The sequence below is a fragment of the Tursiops truncatus genome, chromosome 2, assembly GCF_011762595.2.
Source record: "Tursiops truncatus isolate mTurTru1 chromosome 2, mTurTru1.mat.Y, whole genome shotgun sequence".
NCBI classification, from domain to species: Eukaryota; Metazoa; Chordata; class Mammalia; order Artiodactyla; family Delphinidae; genus Tursiops; species Tursiops truncatus.
Genome location: NC_047035.1, coordinates 175,668,137 through 175,693,996, shown reverse-complemented (window position 1 = coordinate 175,693,996; position 25,860 = coordinate 175,668,137). Strand labels below are relative to the sequence as shown.

The 25,860-nt window shown below is 44.5% G+C and overlaps 1 protein-coding gene across 9 annotated transcripts in view; it reads right to left on the bottom strand.

The window, feature by feature from the left end:
* Window positions 1-25,860, bottom strand: part of MPP7 (MAGUK p55 scaffold protein 7) — a 263,462-nt gene that overhangs the window by 144,864 nt on the left and 92,738 nt on the right. For all 9 annotated transcript variants that reach the window (XM_019933608.3, XM_019933607.3, XM_019933604.3 and 6 more), the window contains one exon: window positions 16,169-16,287. In XM_019933608.3, the coding sequence (XP_019789167.1) occupies window positions 16,169-16,287 (119 nt within the window). The remainder of the gene's footprint in view (window positions 1-16,168; window positions 16,288-25,860) is intronic.

Here is a 25,860-nt window from a genome sequence, read left to right as displayed (position 1 = left end):
TTAAAGACCACTTTTTTTTAATTAGGAAAGCTCTTTATCAGAAGGTGTGTGTGTGCGTGTGTTTTATACTTTGATCTTGAGAGCCTGCGCTTGTTAAGCCAAAATAACCTCAGGAAATTTAGTAAGAAAACAAGGGGACCATGAGAAGAATAAGGACAAAGCTGTCGCGATGGGAAAGAACGGGAAATTAGAGACGGACGATCGAGGACGGCACACCCCACCGCACTGGGAAGACCACAGACATAGTGAGACTAAAATACACGCCCACTCTTCTCCAGAGGGACGTGCGTGTGTATCAAGAAAGAAAACATGACTAAGTTTTGACAAGAAAACAAACACTAACTTTTTAAGGTGCAACTGTCAGATCAACAGCAACCACTTAAAGTAACGAACTTCATTTACCTTCACCGCTACATCACTGAGCTGTACGTGAAAAACAGAACAGAAATACCACACGGTGAAGGTGCCTGTTGCGAGCCAGTGGGGTAAACGGGGCGACAACCACCCCCAAGTCTTTAGTGGCTTCTAACAGGGAAGGCCTGTTGTCGCCTGATACTACAGGTCCTGGGGACTCTGCTCACACGCCCACGTACTGGACCGGGGAGACGGTGCCCCTAGCATCTCACACCCCGTCACCGAGGGGGCCGGAGACCAGGCCAGCTCCGCACCTGCTCCTCGGGGCTTCTGCCCTGCAGCCACACCTCACCTCCACTCACATTTCATCGACTCCCCAAGTTTCATGGCCACGACTAACGACTAACGTCAAGGGGCACGGCTAAGGTGACTTCACAGGTGCCTGCGAACTGTATTACCCTAGGAGAGATGCAGGATGGCAGGAAGGATGCTTTTGTGATTTAGAATGAAATCATTTCAAATTGATTAAGTCCATTTTATATACACAAAAGCCTACGATTTCACTTTGAGGGGGTTTTTTAATAATAAATTTGCATTAAAGTCTTGGTTTATAAAATTCCAATAGAGCGTTTTAAACAACATTTTGAAACTTTTAAAAGTACTTAATCTGAAAATGTTAAGGATTTTCTAAGTATTTTACGTGAAAATGTAAAGAATTATAAAATCAACAGTACATGATTTCCAAATCATGACCACCAAAGAACACCCCTCATTCCTACTATCTTCACTGACATATAAAACACATTAACTAACATTAATTATTTTTGTGTGTGTGTGGTACGCGGGCCTCTCACTGCTGTGGCCTCTCCCGTTGCGGAGCACAGGCTCCGGACGCGCAGGCTCAGCGGCCATGGCTCACGGGCCCAGCCGCTCCACGGCATGTGGGATCCTACCAGACCGGGGCACGAACCCGCGTCCCCTGCATCGGCAGGCAGACTCTCAACCACTGCGCCACCAGGGAAGCCCCTAACATTCATTTCAAAACAGATGGATTAAAAATCTTTCTTTACTGTCATCTACCTGTGATAAAGACGACACAACTTATGCAACAACTTGAGTTAACTGAAACTGATTTAAAAAAACCAACTACATCTTCAATTATTTACGAAGGACCACAGTATTTCAATAAACAAAGCCAGTGGGGTGTGAGCAGCCCTTACTATGCCCTCAGCAAGCACTCAAGTATTCGTGAAATAAATGGAAACCAAACTGGGAAAGACAAAGCCTGGAAGGGAAGGCGCCCAGTCTCCCCTAATAGCCGCCTCCCTTGAACGCCTACGTCACTTGTAAGCCACGTGGAATATGCAGGGATGAACTACACACAGCTGCCGCCCAAAAGGACTGGCTTCAACGAACAACTATCCCCGTAATTACAGCAGGTGCCAGAAATACGCTACATGGACGCTCACAACCAAAGGGAATATTAGATCAGTGCAGACAGCCATGGAGACCCTCTCTGGAACCAGCATATAAAAATAAATCAGACCTCAGACTTGGCTGGGGGCTGCATACACCTCACACCCTAACACATGTTCTCCATAAGATCCACGAGCTAAGGGTTTTGTACTGGACGGTGGGTCTGTCCAGGATGCTTCTGCCTTCTGCATTTAAGACAAAAAGAATCTGTGTGTATGTATGCTGTAACACAATAAACTATCAGAAAACGTAGATGGGACACAGACCGGAAGATCCTTAAAACGCATATAAACAAAGATCCAGTATCAGATATATAAAGTAATTCCTACAAATCAACCAGAAAAAGACAGATAACCAAAGAGAAAAAGCAGGCAAAGGATAGAAAAAGGCATAAAAAGGAAATTGGAGAAGCTCAATCTCTAATATTCAAATAAACAGAAACTAAAATAAAGGGACAGTATTTCAAATTGATCCTGTTGGCAAAAATTAATTCCAAGCGTTAACGCAGATGTAAAGCAATTGGGACTCTCCTTCTGTTGGTGGGAGTGTGAAAGGAAACAGTCTTAGAAGAGCAACCTGGTAACACCTAAAAAAGTGTGAGATGCACCCCAGTGTTGGTGCATTAACAAAACGTTAAGCAAAAAAAAAATGCAAAAAGATGTAAGTATGATTCTAATTATAAAAAGTTTTCAAACAGAAAAAATAATACTTCATATTTTTTAGGAACAGAAGTTCAAGATAAGGTGACCTCTGGCAGGTGAGGGATAGGAATGGAAACAAGAAGGGGCACTCAGGCTTCAACCGAACCTGCAGTATTTTCTTTCTTAAGCTGCGCGGTGAATATGTGGGTATTCAAGCTATGGTTCCGCCGTTTTTAATGCCCAAAATAGTCTATGACATTTTTAAAGTGAAGGAAAAGTTAGAAAACACATTTAGCCAACTCAGGAACTTTTTCAAGAATTTCAAATCATAGACTGTATTAATTTCCATTTTGCAATTTTACAGAGAGAAAGGAAATAAAAAGGCAAGAACAAAAGTTTATTAAGGCAAGAAAACATCATCCTGAAAAAGCAGAAGTGCAGCCAAAGGGATAATGAGAAAAATAGTGAAATCCTGAGATAAAGCACGGAACACAGCTAACAAGAAGAAAGCAATGGAGGAGGTTTGTGGTGATAATAATAACAACGGGACTCATGTACCAGGTCCATTTAAAGCATGTTTCATATGCTAATTCCTTCATTCCCGGTAAGAAGCATACAAGGTAGGCACTACCACTGTCTCCATGTAACATGTAAGGAAAAGGAGACACGGTGAAGTACAATCCTACGATTGCTACTATCATCTTACTGCTGGCACAGTGTTCCTGGCACAGCGAGAATCTGAGGCCAAGCAACACGGCTCCACAGTCCCAGCTCTAAGCCACTGCCTCAGATGTGTACTCACAAGAGGGGCCAGCTGGGTACCTGGACACACAGAATACGCCTCAATATTCGCAAGGCAACTAGACAAATGCAATGAGAATGGAACGATTGCAAAAGCGAGAGCAAAAGGGAAAAAGAAGCAACAGAAGGTCCGAAGTTAACCTGAATGATGAAGTCGTCCTGGAGGTTACAAGACGCCTCCCTCTAGAAATTACCTTGGTCTCCTTCAGCCACATATGGAAACCACTCGTTGACGTAATGATTCTGAGCAGAGTGCCTAACGTACCAAAATAAACTTCAGGGAACATTACCCAGTCCCTCCCCCCAAATCAAATGGAGTTTACACCGAAAGTTTACTTGTGATTCTCATTTGTTTAGATCTGGGGACACATACCCTAGAAATACTGTTTAAAATGGCAGCTAGGTCTCCAAGCCAGCCCACAAGAGCATGTGAAATTTCCCTTGAACCTGGAGTTCTCTGTGAACAGCGTATGTGTTCCTGTACACCTTCCGACACAACCTAGAGAAGTGCGGACCTAGCTCTACGTGACCCTGCCACGTCATACTGCGTCAGGGCCCTGAGGAACAGCCTGCTCCCTTTTCGTCTCTGGGTCCACAACCATCGTCGGTCAATGTACTCTGAGAACCAATTCAGAGCATCAGGACCACGCTCATGGCTCAACAGCATCCCGGCAAGAGGACGCGAACTACTGCCTGCCCTCACGTTAAGGTAAGGCCTCCAGAAACAGCACAGTCCAGAGCTGGGGTGATAGGGAGGGATGACCCAGGGTACTAGGACTGCAAACACAGTTCACTAAGCCAGGCACTCCCCACCCGGGTATGTCCAATCACCTGCAGAACAATTCTGCAAACCCTAACCAAGGGGGGACAGGCACCTCTCTGTGCCCAGCAACGCCACTGTTAGGTAGAAAAACCTAGAGAAGCTGGATGTTTCCCTACTGGAATTAAGTCTCTGAAATTGGAGAATCACGGGAGTCGCCTCCACAAGGGAAATGAGAGGGTTACTGACGTCCTGGCCCCATCCATTCTAGGGAATGAACTGTTCTTGAGTCAGGTAGGATACCCTGCACATTCATGTTTGTGGAGAATGTACGTTCTGTCAGTCAAATACGAATAAATGCAAATTCAGATGACTGTTCTAAAGCTAAGCATATTCAAATAAATATATAAATCTCACAGTAACTTTTTTTTTTTTTTTGCGGTATGCGGGCCTCTCACCGCTGTGGCCTCTCCCGTTGCGGAGCACAGGCTCCGGACGTGCAGGCTCAGCGGCCATGGCTCACGGGCCCAGCCGCTCCGCGGCACGTGGGATCTTCCCGGACCGGGGCACGAACCCGTGTCCCCTGCATCGGCAGGCGGACTCTCAACCACTGCGCCACCAGGGAAGCCCCTCACAGTAACTTTTAAAAGATGCTCTTCCATTATATTAAACACAGACCCGGCAGGAGGAAACAGCCCCATGGAGTATCCATGGTCCTTGCTCCTATTCACCCATCCCCAGTCCCAAGCAAATCTCTGAAAAGGGTTACATATGGCCTCTGTTTTGAGAGAGTGAATTACAAGGGCAACAATTTACTCAGGGTCTCAGGAATTCCTATCTTCGGCAGACCTTACATATTTCTGTGCCTGAAAAAATGTAAGCTATAACGTAAGAAATAACTTCGTCTGGCCGCTCCAACAGAGCTGGCCGAACAGTTACCTTTGATTGGCCAAGGAGCGTTACCAGCTGCTGACACCCAATTCTCCGCTCTGTCAGACCAGGTGGCCAGGGATCATTTGCAATGTCGGCTGCCTTGTCCTTTTCCTCCCACCCGAGGCAAATGGTATTGCAGAGACAAGTAACATAACCTCCCCAACGGGTTTCCTCTCTGAACCTAACACCCCCTCTCCTCTCCAAAATCCTCTCCCCTCCAAAACAGCACAATTTGTTTCTGCAGAGCCCGGGACCAGTGTCTTGTTAAATAGCCTTTCAGCCTTGAATCTGATTTACTACCGTGTAAATATCACCTTTCCCCCCATATGATGCTTTTCGTTGCTTCTAGATTAAAGCAAGAGAAAAACATGGAGTGCCCGCGTGATTATAAAACCACAGCTCAATAAAATTCTCTCTCTCTCTTTATAGCTTGACTGTATCAATTATCCTGGAAATAACTACTCTCCAAGCAAGTCTCATGGTGCTAATGATTAAGAAAACTGGAATTAGTGAAAGATTAAGATCAAGCATTACCTTCCAGCTGGTTTTTCGTTTCCTCAGGTTTCCAGGTTGGAGATATAACATTTTTAAAGTACATTCTCATTCACAGGTTGCTTTCTGAGCATCTGCTCAAGACTTATTTTCAGACTCAAGATTAAGATTTTCACTTTTAAAATTCTACCTAAATTCATGAGCATAGAAACTTCACAAATTCATATTAATATGGAGACTGAAAATAACCCCCCGCTGAGTTATCCCTCACACCTTGCTCGCACTTCTCAGCTACTCTGCCCACGGTGTCATGCGTTTCATTAAAAACAAAACTGCAAGACATCTTTCAGAAGAGAAATCGAACATTTCCAATTACAAATGTAATTTGGTAAGGAGCTATTATCCAAAATACATAAAGAACTCTTACACATCAGTAATCAAATGACAGCCAAATAAAAAAGATGGCAAAGGGAGATTTCTGGTTTCAGCTCAGACAGGTAAGGAGAATGGGAGTTGCAGGACACAGTGCCACTCTGAAATCAGGACAGACAGGAATGCAGAGTCGTGGCTGAAATCAGCAGGGACAGATGTTACTGGGGCCAGAAACTTGTAGGGACCCTTAACTGGTGACATTGACAAACTGATGGTGGGCAAATGTGACTAGTCCAAGGGTTAAAAACTCCTGGGGACCCAGTCTTGGAGGAGACCCTTGCACTTCCCTCCGGGAGGCCCACCAAGTTCTCATGGTGACAGGAGAAAATCCCCTATTATTTCAAGCAGGGGAAGGAGAAAGGTAATCATTTTGAAATACAAAGGCCAAGAGCTTTCTCCATAACGAAGTCCTCCCCTCTAATGGAGGGGAGCTTTATTTGACCTGGGGAAAGGGCAGTAAGATAACTCTAGCCCCCTCTGGCCTTCCTGTCTCAAATAAGGGGAGAAAGGAAAGAGAAAAAAAAAAAAAAAAGAGGCTAAGAAATGTTTCTGAAGGCCCTCAGAGCCCAGAAGCTGATATTTAATCAGAAGATTATATAACAATTCCTCTCCCCTACAACTCACCACCATCAACAGGGCTCTAGTAAAGTAACAGTGGATTGTAACTGAGAGAGCCATAAGACACTGACTCCAAGAGAGTTCTTAAGGAAAGACAAAGGGGATAGGGGAGGGGAGACACTGAGAGCTACAGCCAACATTGAACACAGCCAGGTCAACATAAAAACTCACATGAAAAGCCTAATTACCTCAGTACCTATTACCCAATACATCATGTCCAACTTTCAACAGAAAATCACAAAGCATGATAAAAGGCAATAAAAACACGGTCTGAAGAGATAAAGCAAGCATCAGAACTAGACTCAACTCTGACACAGACTTTGGAACTATGAAACAGAGAACTTGAAATACGTGTGATAAACAGGCTAATGGCTCTAATGGAAAAAGTGGACAACATGCAAGAACAGACGGAAAATGTAAGCAGAGAGATGGAAACTCTAAGAGAGAATCAAAGTGAAATGCTAGAAATGAAGAACACCATAACAGAAATGAAGAATGCTTTTGATGTGCTCATCAGTAGACTGGACATGGCCAAGGAAAGAATCAGTAAGATTGCAAATATGTTAATGGAAATTCCCCAGACTGAAACACAAAGAGAAATAGGATGAAAATTTTAAAAAGGAACAGAATACCCAAGAACTACAGGACAATTACAAAAGGTGTTACATACACATAATGGGAACACCAGAAGGAGAACAGAGAGAGAGAGAAGAAATATTCCAAGTAATAATGGCTGAAAATTCTCCAAAATTAATGACAAAACACCAAACCACAGGCCCAGGAAGCTCAGAATACATCCGACAGAATAAATCCCCAGTAATCTACACTTTGGTACACCATACTCAAACTGCAAGACCCAAAAATGAAGAGAAAACCTTGAAAGAAGTTCAAGTGAAAAAACACCTTACCTATATAAGACAAAGACAAGAATTACATCAGACACCTCGTCAGAAACTATGCAAGCAAGAAGAAACTGGAGTAAAATATTTAAAGTGTTGAAAGGAAAACACAGCCCCCTAGAATTCTGCATCCAGTGAAGCTGTACTTACAAAGCAAAGGAGGAATAAACAAACAAATTTGAAGTTAAGAAATCTGCTGTCAGTAGACCTGCCTTGCAACAAGTGTTAAAAGAAGTTCTTCAAGAGACAAGGAAAGTGATGTAGGTCAGGCACTCGGAAATACGTTAAGAAGAGAAGAGCATCAGAGTAGGAGTAAATAAAGGTGAAACAAAACTTTTAGTTTTATTATTCTTAAGTGATCTGATAACTGTTCAAATAGCAGCAACGTGCTGGGTGACTACAGTCTGTGGATAAGTGAAATGAATGACAGCAGTGTTATAAAGGATGGGAAAAAAGGAATTAAGAAGATTCTTTATAAGGTACCTGCAACTACCTGTGAAATGGTACAGTGTTACTTGAAAGTAGACCTAGATTAGTTGTAATGCATGCAGCGAACTCTAGGGCAAGCACTAAGAAATCTTTGATATGTTAAGAAAGAATAAATGGAATCATATAAGGTGTTCTACTAAAAGCAGAGAAGGAAGAAAGGGTGATAAAAACGTAAAAAAACCCAAGTGTTATGAATAGAAATCAGTGGCAAATATGGCAAATATAACTCAGCTATGTCAACAATCACTTTAAATATGAATGGTCTAAATATACCAATTAAAAGACAAAGACTGTGAGAGCAGATTAAATAAGGAAGAACCTACTGCCTACAAGAAACCCACCTTAAATATAAAGACACAGATCGATTAAAAGTAAAGGAATGGAGAAAGATAAACCATGCAAAGAAAGCTGGAGTACCTGCATCTATTTCAGACACAGCGAGAGCAGAACAGGGATATAGGGATATAAGGGATAAAGGAGGGAATTACATAATGGAAACGGGGTTATTTCTCTGAGAAAACATAACAATCCTTAATGTGTATGCACCTAACAAGACAGTGTCAAAATACATGAGGCAAAACTGGTAAAACTGCAAGGAGACGACTCCCCTGGTGGCACAGTGGTTAAGAATCCACCTGCCAATGCAGGGGACAGGGGTTCAAGCCCTGGTCCGGGAAGATCCCACGTGCCATGGAGCAACTAAGCCTGTGTGACACAACTACTGAGCCTGCACTCTAAAGCCCACGAGCCACAACTACTGAAGCCTGTGTACCTAGAGCCCGTGCTCTGCAACAAGAGAAGCCACTGCAATGAGAAGCCCATGCACCCAATGAAGAGTAGCCCCCTCTCGTTGCAACTAGAGCAAGCCCACCCTCAGAAACAAAGACCCAACACAGCCAAAAATAAATAAATAAATTTATTTTTAAAAAATTGCAAGGAGAAATGAACAAAGCCACTATCATACTCAGAAACTTCAACACTCTTCTATCAGTAATTGACAGATCCAGCAGGCAGGAAGTCAGGAAGGATATGGCTGAACCAAACAGCATCATCAAGCAACTGAATCTAACACTTCATCTAACAACAGCAGTATACACATTCTTCTCAGGCTGACACAGAACAAGACCGACCACATTCCGAGCCATAACACACCTTAGCAAATCATACAGCATATGCTCTCTGATCACATGGAGTTAAAACAGAAATCAACAGAAAGCAGTAAAATCTCCACATATTTGGGAATTCACCAACAATTCTAATAACACACGGGTCAACGAAGACGTCTCAAGAGAGATAAATTTTTTAAATACTTTGCAATAAATGAAAATACAACTTATCAAAATCTGTGGGATGCTGCAAAAGTAGTGGTTAGAGGGAAAGTATAGCATTGAAGGTAAGAAAAACAGAAAGAACTAAAATCAGTAACTTAAGTGTCTACCTTAGGAAACTGAGAAAGAAAGAGCAAGGAGAAAAAAAAAAGAAAAAAATACAAGCAAAAAGCAATAGAACTGAAACAAGAAACAGGAAAACTCAATGAAACCAAAAGCTGGTTCTTTGAAAAGATTAACTGATAAGCCTACAGCCAGGCTATCCAAGAAGAAAAATGAGAGAAACACAAGTTACTACCAATAGCAGAGTCATCAGCATTATGAGTCCCATGGATGTTAAGAGATAACAGAAGATTATAAATAATTCTATGCCCTCAAATTTGATAACTTACATGATTCCACCAATTCCCTCAAAGATACAAGAGACAAAAACTCTCACACAAAGATAAACAGGTGATCTAAGTAGGCTTCTATCTATTAAAGAAACTGAATCAATAATTAATAACCTTCCCAAACAGCAAGCACTAGGCCCAGATGGTTTCACTGGTGAATTTGAGGGAAAAATCATCCCAATTCCCTACAAGCTCTTCCAGAAAAAATAAAAGCAGAGAGTGCACTTCCTAACTATACACCTAACCATATACCAAGCATTGCTCTACTACCAACACCAGATAAAGACATTACAAGAAAGGAAAACTACAGACTAGAATCTCTTATGAACAGAGACGTAAAAATCCTCAACAAAACATTAGCAAATCAAAGCCAACAATGTATAACACGAATTATATACCAAAACCAAGGGGCATTTTTCCCAGGAATGCAAAGGCTGGTCCAATATTCAGAAGTAATAATGTAAAATCCACCACATCAACAGGATAAGAAAAGTCATCTGATCATATCAAGAGATGCAAAAACTCATTAAAAAAATCCAGCATCCACTTATGATAAAAACTCTCAACAAACTAGGAACAGAGAGGACTTCCTCAACTTGATAAAGAATATGTGTAAAAATACCTACAGCGAACATCATACTTAATGGTGAAAAGCTAGATTCTTTCCCCCTAAGATCAATAACAAGGCAAGGAGGTCCCCTCCTGCTCTCCATTCATACGCAATACTTTACTGAAATTCCTAACTAACGCTGTAAGAAAAGGAAACAAAAGGTATACAGATTAGGAGGGAAGAAATAAAACTGCCTCCGTTCATAGATGACATGATTATCTATGTATTAATAGAAAATGCCAAAGAATCAACCAAAAAACCTCTGAAACCTACTAAGCGACTACAGCAAGGATTCAGGATACAAATTTAATATACAAAACGCAATTACTTTTCTATACACCAGCAATAAACAACTGGAATTTGAAATTAAGTTAGTATCCAAAAATTAGGTATAAATCTAACAAAATACGTACAGAATATAAATAAGTACAAAAACTCTGATGAAAGAAATCAAAGATGATCTCAATAAATGAGAGATAGTCCATGCTCATGGGCAAGAATACATAATATTAAGATGTCAATTATTCCCAGTTTGGTCTATCTATTCAACATAATCCCAATCAAAATTCAAGCAAGTTATTTTGTTGATATGACAAACTGATCCTAAAGTTTACATGAGTAGGTGAAAGACCCAGAATACCTGAAACAATACTGAGAAGAGTGAGAGGATGGACGCCACCCAACCTCAAGACTTACCATAAAGCTACAGTAATCAAGCTTCCCTGGCGGCACAGTGGTTAAGAATCCGCCTGCCAATGCAGGGGACACGGGTTCAAGCCCCAGTCCGGGAAGATCCCACATGCCGCGGAGCAACTAAGTCCGTGCGCCACAACTACTGAGCCTGCGCTCTGGAGCCCACGAGCCACAACTAATGAGCCCACACGCCACAACTACTGAAGCCCACGCGTCTACAGTCCGTGCTCGGCAACAAGAGAAGCCACCGCAATGAGAAGCCCGCGCACCACAACGAAGAGTAGCCCCCACTCGCCACAACTAGAGAAAGCCCACACGCAGCAACGAAGACCCAACGCAGCCAAAAAAAATTTTAAAAAAGAAAATAAAAGCTACAGTAATCAAGAAGGTAGTATTGGTGAAAAAACAGACAAATAGATCAGTGGAACACAATAGAGAGCCCAGAAATAGACCCACACAATAAAAATCAACTGACCTTTCACAGAGGAGAAAAGGCAATTCAATGGAGACAGAATGGTCTTTCCAACAATTGATGCTAGAAAAATCGGATATTCAATATGCAAAAATTTGAACGTAGACATAGAAGTTACACCTTTCACAAAAATTAACTCAAAATCAATCACAGAGCTAAATGTAAAAATTGTAGAGGATGGGCTTCCCTGGTGGCGCAGTGGTTGAGAGTCCGCCTGCCGATGCAGGGGACACGGGTTCGTGCCCCGGTCCGGGAAGATCCCACATGCCGCGGAGCGGCTGGGCCCGTGAGCCATGGCCGCTGGGCCTGCGCGTCCGGAGCGAGAGGCCCGCGTACCGGAAAACAAAACAAAACAAAACAAACAAACAAAAAAAAATTGTAGAGGATAACAGAGGAGAAAACCTAGGTGACCCTGGGTATGGCAATGAGTTTCTGATCCATCTCCAAAAGCACGACCCATGAAAGAAAACTTAAGAGGAACTTTATTAAAATTAAAAACTTCTGCTCTGTGAGGACACCATTATGAAAATGAAGACACGTCACATGCTGGGAGAAAATATTTGCAAAACACATATCTGATAAAAGACTTGTACCCAAGAAAGACAAAGAAATGATAAAACTCAACAATAAGGGGGAAACAACCCATTTAAAACACAGACAAAAGATCCGAATAGACACTTCAACAAAGAAGATACACAGATGACAACTAAGCAACGAAAAGATGCTCCACATCACGACATAAGAGAGCTGCAACTGAAACAGTCACGAGACACCATTACACACTTACCAGAACGGCCAACATCCACAAAACCGACACCACCAGATGCTGACAAGGATGCAGAACAACAGGCGCCCTCAGGCACCGCGGGCGGGAACGCAGAACAGCACAGCCGCTTTGAAGGCAGACTGGCAGCTTCTCGGGAAGCTCCAGTCTTACCACATGACCCAGGAACCATGCTGCTCGGCCTTCACCCAGATGACCGGAAGACTCAACGCCCACACAGAAACCTGCACACAAACGGTTAGCGGAGTTGCATTCATAACTGCCCAAGGCTAGAAGCAACCTTGACGTGGGTGAGGAGAGAACCTGCAGCCCAGAGGAGCTGGCAGCCTCCATCCTGAAGACGCGAGCTTCACACCTGCCTCCTGGTGTTTGTACAATACAGTTATTTCTTTTGCCTGACCGCCCCCTCCTCCCGCATAAATCCTTACCTGAGCAACTCGGACTCAACATGCAGGTTTTAGCTTCAACTACCGAATCCTCCTTGAGCACCTCTCAGAGGCCAGCACTGAGGGAGACACCTCGCGTGTCCCGTAACAGCTGTGAACACGGGCAGCCCCGGGATGCTGCAACTGCCCATCGCTGCATCTACAAGCCCTCTGGGGGGCTGGAGACGCCAGAAAACAAGGGGCTGCACCCGCCCTGCCGGAAAGCTTAGCCCTGGGGACCTACACGGTGTCTGGCATACAGTAAGACGTCAACAAAGACAGCGCCAACAAAGCAATCAATCATCGGAAATTAAAACTACGTAACGCAATGTTATAAGGGTCTAGCGAGTTTTATCCTTACTCCTGTAAGACTGAAATCACAGAAATACACACAGTAATTCAATCACATCAGGAAATTTTTCTTGAAAATAATCTGTTTGTGTTTTGTTGAAATACTTCCGAATCCCAAAAGGATAAAATTCAGATTGCTACCTTTTTTTTCTCCTGTCCCCATACATGTATGCAACTATTTGAAAGGGGAGAAAAAGCATACACAGCTATTTAAAAGGTACTAAAAGTTTGATATTCTTATCCTAGAAATCCAACACAATTGTGAAATAAGAACAAAAATTTCTTGAAGAAACAAAACTACCAGGCTTCTTTACAATAAATATAATACAGTTATGGAAGTCTTTAAGCCACATCTTGTTCTAAAGTGAACTGAAACCAGAGTATAAAAATACATACAACGCCACTGAATAAAATAAAATGTAAGGTAAGTAAAGGAATCTCAGTAGGAGAAAACACAAGGATGGGAGATAAATTTAGAAATGAGGTTCAGACACAAACTACACGATTCATGGTTCTGTGTATTTGCAAAACGTGGGTCCAAAATGTGGCTGTACGCTGACTGATGATCTATCAGCTTCACTAGGTCATGTGAAAATGGATACCCTTGTCTTGCCTCACATTATATATGGTATTTCCTAGGTCTTCTACCAGTACCATCTTTCTTCTGACCTCACCCTCAGCCTAACCCTTTTTCAGGATCTCGTGCTCAGAGTTTTTATTATTCAACTTTTCTATTTAGAAGTTTTTCTTTAAAAAAAGAAATCCGCAGGTAACACAGTATAGGATCATCATAGCTCTTTTCCAGCGACAAGCTCACAACCTCCAGTACTGCCCCAGAGTGGAGCTCAAATTCCTACGGTGGCATGTGCTACACCGGCCACAGACCCTGACACCAAACCTACCTCTTCTTAAGCATATTTTACATCAGACCAGCAGGCTGTCTGCATTCAAAACCGTGTGGTGATTTAACAACCACTTTCTTTTTCACCTAAAAGAAGATGAGAACTGTGAAAAGCTGGGGCTAGCATAGAATCAGGTTTTACATCCACCCAGTTCTAACCCATATACCAACAGCGTCAGCTGCAGGCAGAAGAGCGTAACATCAGAGCACATTATGATTCAGTCTAAAAACAACTCTTTTCAAACAAATTCCTTTTGCTCTGCTGAGATTTACGTCCAGAAGCCGAAGCCTTCTCTCCTCCACCCTTCAGTAGAGGCACTTGGAAGCCAGCTAAGCAGGCTGTCCCGGCTGTTTAAACTACTGTCCCATGAGACCTCCCTCCTGCAGGGCATCCTAGGCTTTCCTACTTGAAAACTAACATACTGGGTCAGTCGGAGGACACCCTGGAGTCCCCAGTGGGGAGTGGGGAGTGGTTAAGAAAGGGAGGACGTACTAGAGTTACACACTAAAGCTGATTTTAAAAATACACTTTACGGCAACTACTGAAAAACGTTTGGGACAGTACACACGCTGTTATGCTATTTAAAATACTAGCAATATCAATTCATTTGCTGCACTGTTTTTATAAACCAGATATCGATAACAGTTTGCTTCCTAGCCACTTAATTACGGACACATCCTTGGAATAACAACCTATGCTGAAAACTCAACAACTAGTGTAATGAAAAAATTTTTTACACATTAGTCTTATTCTATTAATAAAAATAACAACCATCTCTGTCAATTCTTTTTGGTCCTTCACATGCTATGATAATTCATTTTTTCCTTAATAATTATATTTGCCTAACCTATATAACTACAAAAAGAACTAAGACCTTCGCTATCTTATTTGAAACTCACAAACAACCTTGTCAATAAGTATCATAATTTCCATTTTATAGGCAAGGAAACAGATAGTAGTCACGTTATAAATACATACAAACACACACACATCCATTGTTTGGGGGGCGTGTTTGTTTACTGATTAAGGAGTGATGACGCCATGTGAAACGTGTTTTATTCCTTCTCTCAAGAGATCAAATCAATCTAATCAAATCCATATCTATCCAACTTCCAAACATTTAATACAGGAATATTTTCATGACTGCCTCAGGAAGTGATAAACTTCATCAATTATAAGCCCAAAACCATTTCTACCACATCCCAAGAGAGCAACTAAAAGACCTAAAATTATTCAGAATACAAAGGTATCTTGGCAATTATAGAAAAACTAAATAAACCAATAAAGCACTCTTTAAATGTATCGCTATGAGAGTGCCGCATATCAACACGCTAACTTCTTGAGAACCGCCACTGCCTGAAGCCCACGACCTGCAGCAAATCTGACAAGAGAAAAACACAGTAAGTATTGTCCTGTCCTGTGAAGCAACCGTCCCTCAGAAGTCACTCACTTCCAAATACTATACATCGGTCAAAAAGCCTCTCATCACAACAGACAACATAACAGGTCGAGCTGAATGGAGGACGGGACCAGATACTGTTGAGGCGTACGTGTCCAGCTCGTCCAGCCTCGAGTAAGACTCTAAATTTCTTTCAGCTTGAGTTAAAAGAGAGAAAATGCAACTCGTATTTCCAGAAGCAAGAGTGGCATATTTTCCAGTAAGTTCCTTGTTCTCGTCTTGCTATTTTAAGAGTCCTGCTCACTCCCAGCATTGCTGTGCGGCAAGATCTGGTTTCTGGTGGCTGATCATTTCCACGGCGTGACGCGCGGCTAAAACGGTCTCCCACACACTGCTTTTTATTCCTACTTAGCGTCCCTGTATTTATGCACAAAATTCCGTTTCAGTGGCACTGTGCCAGGAGAAGAAACAGCTTTGCTAGAGTTTCACTTGACTTTATTAGAGGAAATTATTTTAAATTAATGTAGCTGCTGAACAGCTGTCATCCTCAACCTCAGAAAATATATTCCTTCTAATTTTTGCTGCGAACATTTATTTATTTAAGTTAAATTCCAGCTCATGAACGTTGACCATGAGGAGTCTAACCCTTCCTGCTACTATTTCACATTCCTTTTCTAAACAAGGGCAAGCACGGGCATGCTCCATCAGTATGCACAGCCAGATCACCACCATTAAGTGAAATCATCTATGTATTTTTGGTGGAATCCTTTTAACAACTTCCACGCCCGGCAGTGAAATGGAACAAGGCTGTTTTGTTTTCAGAGGGCAACAATTTGATCTCTGGTTTACTAGATGGCGCTCAAAATATTTTTCCATATGTTTTTCCGCGAAGATCATCTGACAACAGCATGGTTTACCTTGACTAGTGAATGCAGGCTTTTTTCACCAAACACATCCCAGAGGAAGGTCAGGTCTTCCTGGCTGTCCACATGTGGCCGCAGCTGGGCTGGCAGAGCCGCCAGCAGCTCATACAGACCTATAAAATGGAAATAAAACACAAAGCGTCACCGCAGAGTGTGATCTCATTAATTTCGCTTAAGGTGTGTGAAACTGACAGCTGGAACGTGTCGCTTTTCCCGGATCTGTACTCTGGCCCATCAGGCAAAGCTCTTCTCCAAAGAAGCAAGGGAAGCTTTTGGGTTTTTAAATTCCAAAGATGTACGTATTAACAGGCCTGTTTTTACCTTATGCGGTGGTCATTTTACAGTCCTCCAAGTTTACATAACCCGAGACAGAAAATGTGTACAAGCTTTCAAAAAAAAAAAAAGAAAATGCATACATTCCTTTCCTTAATCGTTATTACATTTCCCTCAATGTTAGCCAAAAAGTGAAGTGAGTCATGAATAGGAAAAACTTCTTTAGAAGAGAAAATTGATAGCATGGTCCATTAAAATGGTTTTGTGGTTTCCAAAGAGTTCCTAATAATATATAGCTTCAAAAACATTTGCGTTACTGAACGTCCAAAATCAAGTTCCCAGAAGTAAGCCAGAACAAACCATACTTGGTGTGGCACTATTTGTAGCCACGCTTTTTTTTTAAAAAAAAAAACAATGACAACAACAAACTGCGTAGCACTTAGGCTAAATGAGACTCTAATTTGGAGGTACGTGATACCCCTGGAAAGAGTCAAGGCAACAGATGCAGGTTGCGCGTGCTCCCACTGGAAGCTCCCTGCAAGCAGACAGTAGCGCAGTGTCCTGGGAGCAGCCTGCACTGACCATCCGTCTCGTCCCCGGGACGGCAGACTCCTGTCCAAGAAATGCTGCAGCAGTGCTTGCCCGGGACTCTTCAGGGAGGTGACCTGGCAGAAGTCAGCATCAACTCAGAGCTCATGTTTCATTTTCCAGCGGGATTCCATGAGGTAAAAAGGACAAAATTCTTTTTATTTCTGTCTGCTGTCTACAAAAACACCGAGACCTCCTGGGGTCTACAACACATGGGACTGTTGCTATTTCTGGTCTGAATAAGAGCTGCTGTTCATTAGAAAGACAGCTTTACAAGATATTTAACCAGCGAAAACTCATAAATTATGGACTTCTGATTAGCGTGTCTGTTATCTTTCCAAAGCCTTATAATATTCTGATAACCAGTGATGATTCACAACCACATGCATGGGTACCACTTTGGAAGTCAGATACGAAACTTGAGAGATTTGATCAAACTGAAACATTCCTTGGGCTGTATTTGGCCAAAAAGATCCAAAATACTCCAGACAGGATAAAAGAAAAAAAAAAACCTTCTCTCAACTGCATTCTTAAGTATTCTTGGTGGTTTATATTTATTCTCATAAAAACCTGGCATCCTGCCTAAACTAGCTCTTATTTACAATTCAGCAAAAATATTTTTACGGTAGCTCAACCTAAGTCAACGTATAATGATACAGGTCTCACTTTATACAAATATACACACACACACACACAAATGTAATGTAATCACAATCGCCAAGATCAGAGATTCAAAACATGAAATTATGTAAAAAGAACGTAGAATTTCACTATTTTATTATGGATTTCAAGAGTGGTAAAAATGGTTACCTATTCCTTAGTAATATCATTAGGGTGGAAAGACACTAATTCAACTGTGATATAATTTATGTGGTACAGTTCACGGGGGATTCAATAAGTTTAAATAAGTTAATACACTTGAACGGTCCTGCACGTGGTGAGTACTCAATGTTTCATATTGATGGTGAGTGTGACGGTGAGTGTGATGGTGAGAGCGATGGGGAGTGCGATGGTGGGTGCGATGGTGGGTGCGACGGTGGGAGCGACGGTGAGAGCGATGGTGAGAGCGATGGTGAGTGACGGTGTCATGGTGAGAGTTATGGTGAGTCATGGTGAGTGCGATGGTGAGAGCGATGGTGAGAGTGACGGTGAGTGTCATGGGGAGAATTATGGTGAGAGTCATGGTGAGTGCGACGGAGAGTGCGATGGTGAGAGCGATGGTGAGTGTGATGGTGAGTGTGATAGTGAGTGTGATGGTGTGATGGTGACAGTGACGGTGAGTGTGACGGTGAGTGTGACGGTGAGTCATGGTGAGTGTGACGGTGAGTGTGACGGTGAGTCATGGTGAGAGCGATGGTGAGAGCGATGGTGAGAGCGACGGTGAGAGCAACGGTGAGTGCAATCGTGAGTGCGATGCTGAGAGTGATGGTGAGAGTGATGGTGAGTGTCATGGTGAGGGCGATGGTGAGAGCGACGGTGAGAGCGACGGTGAGAGCGACGGTTAGTGCGACGGTGAGAGCGACTGTGAGAGCGACGGCGAGTGCGATGGTGAGTGTGATGGTGCGAGTGATCGTGAATGTGATGCTGAGTGTGATGGTGCGAGTGACGGTGAGTGTCATGGGGAGAATTATGGTGAGAGTCATGGTGAGTGCGACGGAGAGTGCGATGGTGAGAGCGATGGTGAGTGTGATGGTGAGTGTGATAGTGAGTGTGATGGTGTGATGGTGACAGTGACGGTGAGTGTGACGGTGAGTGTGACGGTGAGTCATGGTGAGTGTGACGGTGAGTGTGACGGTGAGTCATGGTGAGAGCGATGGTGAGAGCGATGGTGAGAGCGACGGTGAGAGCAACGGTGAGTGCAATCGTGAGTGCGATGCTGAGAGTGATGGTGAGAGTGATGGTGAGTGTCATGGTGAGGGCGATGGTGACAGCGATGATGAGTGCGATGGTGAATGCGATGGTGAGAGCAATGGTGAGTGCAATTGTGAGAGTGATGGTGAGAGTAATTGTGAATGTAATGGTGAGTGTGATGGTGAGAGTGACGGTGAGTGTTATGGTGAGTGTGACAGTGAGAGCGACGGTGAGAGCGACGGTGGGAGCGACGGTGAGAGCGACTGTGAGAGCGACGGCGAGTGCGATGGTGAGTGTGATGGTGCGAGTGATCGTGAATGTGATGCTGAGTGTGATGGTGCGAGTGATAGTGAGTGTGATGCGGAGTGTGATGGTGCGAGTGATTGATGCTGAGTGTGATGGTGAGGGCGATGGGGAGTGCAGTAACCACTGGGTTACTGATTCTGACTGTTACTCATCACTAGCATTTTACTAAAAATGCAGAAGTTCGGATCAAACAGACAGACCTAGATTCAAACCCCAGGTCTATACGCATTTCACAGGACTTATCTGAACCTCGTTTCCGTCACGTGTTGAAAAAGAAATGGTAATGTACACGTGGTAGAACTGCACAGAACACACACACGCACGCACACACACACACTCACGAGCACATGTGAAACCGAGGACATCTGAGAAACGCCAACCGATGGCATGGATGACGATCTCCGAGTTGTGACACGCTACTACAGTTATGCAAGATGTTACCACGGGGGGAACTGGTGAAAGTACACAGGATTTCTTTGTACTATGTCTTACAACGTGTGACACTGTAATTATCTCGAAATAAGGCTGAAACGTGCAACAGTTGCTGTAAGAATTCAATGGAACGACTGACAGGGTGGGCACTTGAGTAAAATAACGATGCTCTTCTTTCCGTAGTGCGTCTCCTTGCAGCGAACGTCTCAGTGCATTGCTTCCGAGGGAAAACAACAGCTTAGAGACACTGCCAACTGGACATGACACCATACTCAGAAATGAAACCACCCGCGTCTTTTCCATATGGGAGTTGTTCACTTTCCCCACGTACACCTTAGCTTCTTGTGGGAATAAGCCATGTTGGGTTTAATTTTCAAATTTCTCTGTTAGTCAAAGCTCAGAAGCCCGAGTGTTCTGTGTCTCCAGCTTTATGCAATCCTCATTCGTATGGTCCTCGAGCGGCAGTAACACTTGCTTCTCTTCACCTCCCACATGTGGTGCCAGAGGACAAGGCCAGAAGAGACAGGACGATGCCAATCCTTTTTAAATTTAAAAGACGGCTAGAAGAGCCCCTAGGCCAGGGCTGTATGTAGTGTCAACGCAGGCAACGAGGAAACCACCACTTCCACTCCAATCAGCAATCCAGGCCCCAGAAAGCACCTCGGTCCACGTCTAAAACTGGGTCTGTGATTCCACGTGTGCTTTAAAGCGTTCCTATATTCAGTTCCCAAGTCCCAATCATGAAGAATACTATGAAAGCCAAATAGTTTGGGTCCTTGAGATTCAGAGGGCCAGTAAAGAGAGCTGAGACAGCTCGGCACGTCTTTAAAAGTTTTACCTAAATGCACTTGTTCCCTGCGCCATGAAACTTATCCTGTGCTCCTCTGTGGTCACCCCAGTTCATTCTAATAAACGTCTACGGCACCTGTGAACCCAGCGCATCCCTAGCTCTGAAGGTCTAGGACAAATCGGACGTGATTCCTGTCTGCAGGCGTCTACAGCGTAGATGACACCACAGGCTATTAGCAAAGCGAGTGCAGGACAGGGTCAGGCTGTGGAGGCAAGGGAAGGGGCCAGTCCCTCCAGGGGAGGGGACAACCTCAGGAGACCCTTCAGCAGGAACAACGCCGAGTCAGGGCTACGAGGGCTGCAGGCCCAAGAATCAGTATGCGTGAAGCTCTCAGAGCTGGAGCCCTGGGGACAGCACTAAGCGTAGAACATACCACCCTCTCCCCGGGGACCTTACAGTCTCGGATGACACAGAATGCATCTCATACACGAGCAAACACCAAGCAATCCTATTGGTCCAGGTAAACAGCCCAAACATTTTCCCTTCCAAGTGAAATAAACAGATGTTTAGGCAGCTGAAATAAATGAGTCATTTTCAGGGATGTCTCTAATATTTAAATTGTAATTTAGTTAGAAACATACACTTTGAGTTATCTATTAAGTAAAATACATTAACTCAGATATTTAGTTTTTGCCCCAGTTGCCCATTTCACGCAACCATTTTATTTAAATTCTTCAGAGTGAAGTTCCTCCTCATCATGAGATCATGTTCGCTTCTAGGTCAGTTGAGGCACAGCACTGCTTTGAATGTGGGAGACGCCGTCACTGAGAATCTGGGTGAAGTTGATGGTTTTTCATTTGTTCTGTGGCTCTACGTTTTTGATCAACAAAACCACTTACCTGCTCTTTAAAATTCTATCAACTGCAAATGCGAGGTTTTTAACCCCTCTCCAAGGAATAACTAGATCTGGTTTAAACCAGATTGTCTCCTTTTATAAAAAACAATTCTGCCAAGGGAGCTCTCAATAATCCCCAAAATTATGAATTTCGGTTATATGTGAGTAATTTCGGCTTCTCCATTCAACACACATTTTTGTGCACGTAAATACACAGAGAACGCGCTCTCTAAGAGATTCTGTAAGGACCTGAATACACGCCAGCTCTCTCTCCTCTACGAGATCGTTTTACAGAGGGAAAAACCTCACCTTCTACTTGGGCACATACGATAATAAGACACCGTCAAGGATGCCTGTGGATTTCAATAAACTTATTTCATAAAAGTGTTCCAACAGAAAAAAGCAGTATTTTTAAATTAGTGTATTTTATATATTGAGAGAAAAGAGATCAATAAGAGCAAAACTTAAATAGGTCGAGGGTGACTCGATTAATATGTGCAATAATTATTCTAGGAATTTTAAGAGAGCAATCAATGAAGGTCAGAGAAGCCTCTAATGGAGCTGGCAGGATAGACCTGAAGGGGGGAACACAGGGCCCAGAAGGGTGATCCTAAATTGAGGGCTAATGAATGTGTTCACAGTAACAGGAGCCAATCGCAGAGAGATGCGAAGATGCTTCGAAGATCTCCGAGTTGGCTCCTGAAGCCTACTGTCTAGGAACGAAGTACTGTAATCTCTTCTCCTCTTTCCAGAGGAAGGTTAGATGGCAAATGCTGGCTGTCTGACGTCACGAAGAATAATATCGTAAGGAGAATGCTTTCCGTACAGTATAAACTGCCCATTCTGCGAGCCAGTTCATTGAGTCAGCACATGTGTGGACCACGATCTTAATTTAATCACTTACGTACTTGATTGGAGCTCCATGTGCTACAGCTGGCTTCTCTGCAGCCTTGCTGCACTGCAGGGTAAAATACTTGTCATTTTCCTTAAAGATAAAAAAACTACAGTCGTCCCCTGGCATCCGTGGCTCACTGGCCCCAGGACCCGCCTAGGATCCCCAAATCCATGGAAGCTCACATCCCACAGCCATCCTCCCTATCTGTGGTTCCACAACAGCAGATTCAACCAAACGCTGACCACGCAGCACTGTATTTACTGAAACCATCTGCATATTAGTGGACCTGGGCAGTTCAAACCCATGTTGTTCAAGGGCCAAGTGTAAGCACTTTTTCTCCCTCAACAAAACCTACGGTCAGAGTATGTTCTTGATGCCTTCCGAGGCAACACAACACAGAGGGTCAGCAGTAGTATTTTACAGACAGATATTAATGCTTTGGTGCTTCAGCAACTTCAAGTAAGTTGGCCTGCAATTTTTTTTTTGCAATATCTAGATAAGAGTAGCACTGTAAAGCTGCAGTCACACCCCCCTCAGGAGCCTGAGTGGGTAACAGGCAGGGGTTCAGCCAGGGGCTGCGGGAGGCAGGCAGCACTGACCCGACGCACCCGAGGCCACGATACACTGACCAGAAGATGAAGTGTCATCACCCTGCATGAAAACTTCATGACTTCATAAGATCACCAATTTACTTAAATATATGATAGCACTTTTAACTGTGGGCAAAGCTTCCTATCATCATAGTCAGACCCCTAGCGATTTTCACCCTGCCTAATAAAACTAGCTATTGGGGCTTCCCTGGTGGCGCAGTGGTTGGGAGTCCGCCTGCCGATGCAGGGGACGCGGGTTCACGCCCCGGTCCGGGAGGATCCCACATGCCGCGGAGCGGCTGGGCCCGTGAGCCGTGGCCGCTGAGCCTGCGCGTCCGGAGCCTGTGCTCCGCAGTGGGAGAAGCCACAACAGTGAGAGGCCTGCGTACCGCAAAAAAAAAAAAAACAAAAAAACAAAAACAAAACTAGCTACTGAATATTAAAAATTGCGTTTATTTCTTTTGTCCCCCCTTCCTTAATCTATCCTTCCTACCACCAACTCTTAAAGCTTCCTAAAACAATACTTAGTAAGAATTATTACCAGTAGAAATTCCTAGTAGTGTTCACCATACCTAATACTATGGTATAAGCTGTGGTAAAGTGCTTTACAGGATACCTCGTTCCGTGCTCTCTATAAGCAGGTCCTATTACTGTCTCCATTTTACAGGAGGAAGTACCTTGAGCCTAGGAAGTGGCATAGTCAGGACTTAAACTCAACTCTGGCCCATGTCTCCCATATAACCCCATCATTTAAATCTTCTACTCAAAACCCGCCAAGAGCTCCCTGGAGAAAAGTTAAATTTCCAACTGGACACCCAAATTACAGATGGATCAAATATTTCAAATATAAACTAGAGGACAATCTCAGAGAATATTTTTATCATCTGAAGTGCTTTTCTCTGCACACAAAGAACCTAGAAACCACAAAAAGCAATGATTGACAGACTTTGTGACAAAATTTTCATGCATCAAAAAAACCGAAGTTTGCAGAGAAACTGCTAAACATTCTTTGCAACAAGCAAGTGATGGACATTAAGCATAATAAAAGATCAGTAAACCAAGAGAAAAATGGGCAACGGCGCATGAATAGGCCTACGGTGGTGGAAGAAGCAGGTGACCCCCCCCAAAATCAATACAGAAAGCACTGTTCAATCTAAGAAATAATATAAAGTGATTCTTCAGAGCCAAAGCATATCACTTTTCTTTCATCAATTTAGGAGACAATTAAGTTTGCAAATACCCAGTCTTAGGAAGGGCACGAGAACAGGCACCCAGCAGCCATTTGGTGGGATACACGCTCGTTCATTCAGTCAGCATCCACTGACCACTGTAAGTTCTCTGGGCCACATGCTGTTCAAGGTGTTCGGCTAGATCAGTGAACCCACAAAGATCCCGCTGTCGTGGAGATAACACTCCATGGGGAAGACAAATAATAAACGTAAGTCAGGAAAGTACACAGTGTGTATCAGACACTGATAGAAAAAGAGAAAACCAAGCAGTGTAAGGCAGACCCGGTGCTGGACCGCCGGCACAGGCCACGACAGGTGAGGTGGCCAGGGAACCCAGAGCCAGGAGGACGGCGAGGGACAAGGAATCCAGGCAGGGGGGTCAGACAGCACAGAAAGCCCACCTCTAGGTCCGGGTGCCCGCAGCGTCTGAGGAGGGCAAGGCACCCAGGCTGACTGGGGCAGAGGGAGGGAGAGATGGTCCAAGGGGACAAACGAGGACCAGGTCGCGTTGGCTCTTGTAGGACAAATACTGCAAAGCACTTAACTTTTATTTTATAGGGACAGAGCCACTGCCGGGTTTTTGAGTCAAGGCGTAAAGCGACTGGAGTTACATCTTAAAAGCACCGCTCTGGCTGCTGCCTTGAGAAGAGGGGGCGGGGGGGGGGGGCAAGAGCAGAGGCGGAGAGCGAGTCAGAGGGTCAGGCAGTGACCCGGGCGACGGAGGACGGCGGCCTGCACCCAGCAGCAGCGGGCGGGAGCTGCGAGGAGCGTTCAAGTTCTGGAGAGATTCTGAAGGAAGAGCCAATTATGAATCTCTGTCGGAGTGAATGAGGGGTATGAGAAGAGAAGAAACAAGCATGGCTGCCGTCAAGGGAGACGGGGACGTTCGGTCTGGGGCCCGGTGAGCTGAAGATGCGGACGGGACGACCAGGTGGGGATGAGGTGGGCAGCTGGATGGAGGAGAGCCGGGAGCTCCGCAGGGAGGCTGAGCTGAAGACGCGCACTGAGGTGCCCTGGGCACGAGCCGGGGGAGACCCGGGGACACGAGTGTGCACACAGAAGAAGGAGAGGCCGAGGACCGAGCCCCGGGGTCTCCACGGTGACCAGACGCGCGGGAGCACGGAGGCCTGCCGTCCCGGAGGCCCGGTGTGGCGAGGAAGGGTGACGGCCGGGGCGTGAGAGGCCACCGTCAGGGAGGTACACCAAGGCCCGAGGACCGCCCGTCGGATCCAGCCGCGTGGAGGTTGCCGACTCTGGCAGCGTGACGGGCGATGACCGCAGAGCATTAACGATATCGAGTGACACGTTGGAAAGAGCAAATATTGACGCTTAGCAGGAGGGTCGGTACAAAACAGAATCAATGTCTGTCAGGTGCCAGGGAAGGGAGGGGTAAAGAAGTTGCTTTAGGATGAGAAACACGGCCCGTGTGTGCGCTAAGGGCATCGATCGGCGCCCCCCCGCCTTGAGGAGGTGAGAAGGCACAGGGTCAGGCACACGTGGCGGCACGGCTGCGACGGCGGCATGCGCGGGTCGTCTGCGGCTCCAAGGAGGACGGCAGAGAAGGGGGCACGTGGCAGAGAGACCGGGAGGACCCTCCTACCATCACAGCGGTGTTTGCACCATAAACTATGAATCCCGTGGGGAGTGACAGCAGGGAATCAAGCGTCTGCGTTCGAAAGAAAAGGCTGGAAAGAGTCCCCTGGGAGAATGGAAAAATGAACAAAGCAGGCAGATCGTAAGTCGGCACTGTCCTGGCAACACGAGAATTTCGAGCCTACACGTGTGCCCTTTCAGCTCCTGCGTTCACTCGTCCGTTCCATTTCTAGGGAGCCTGCAT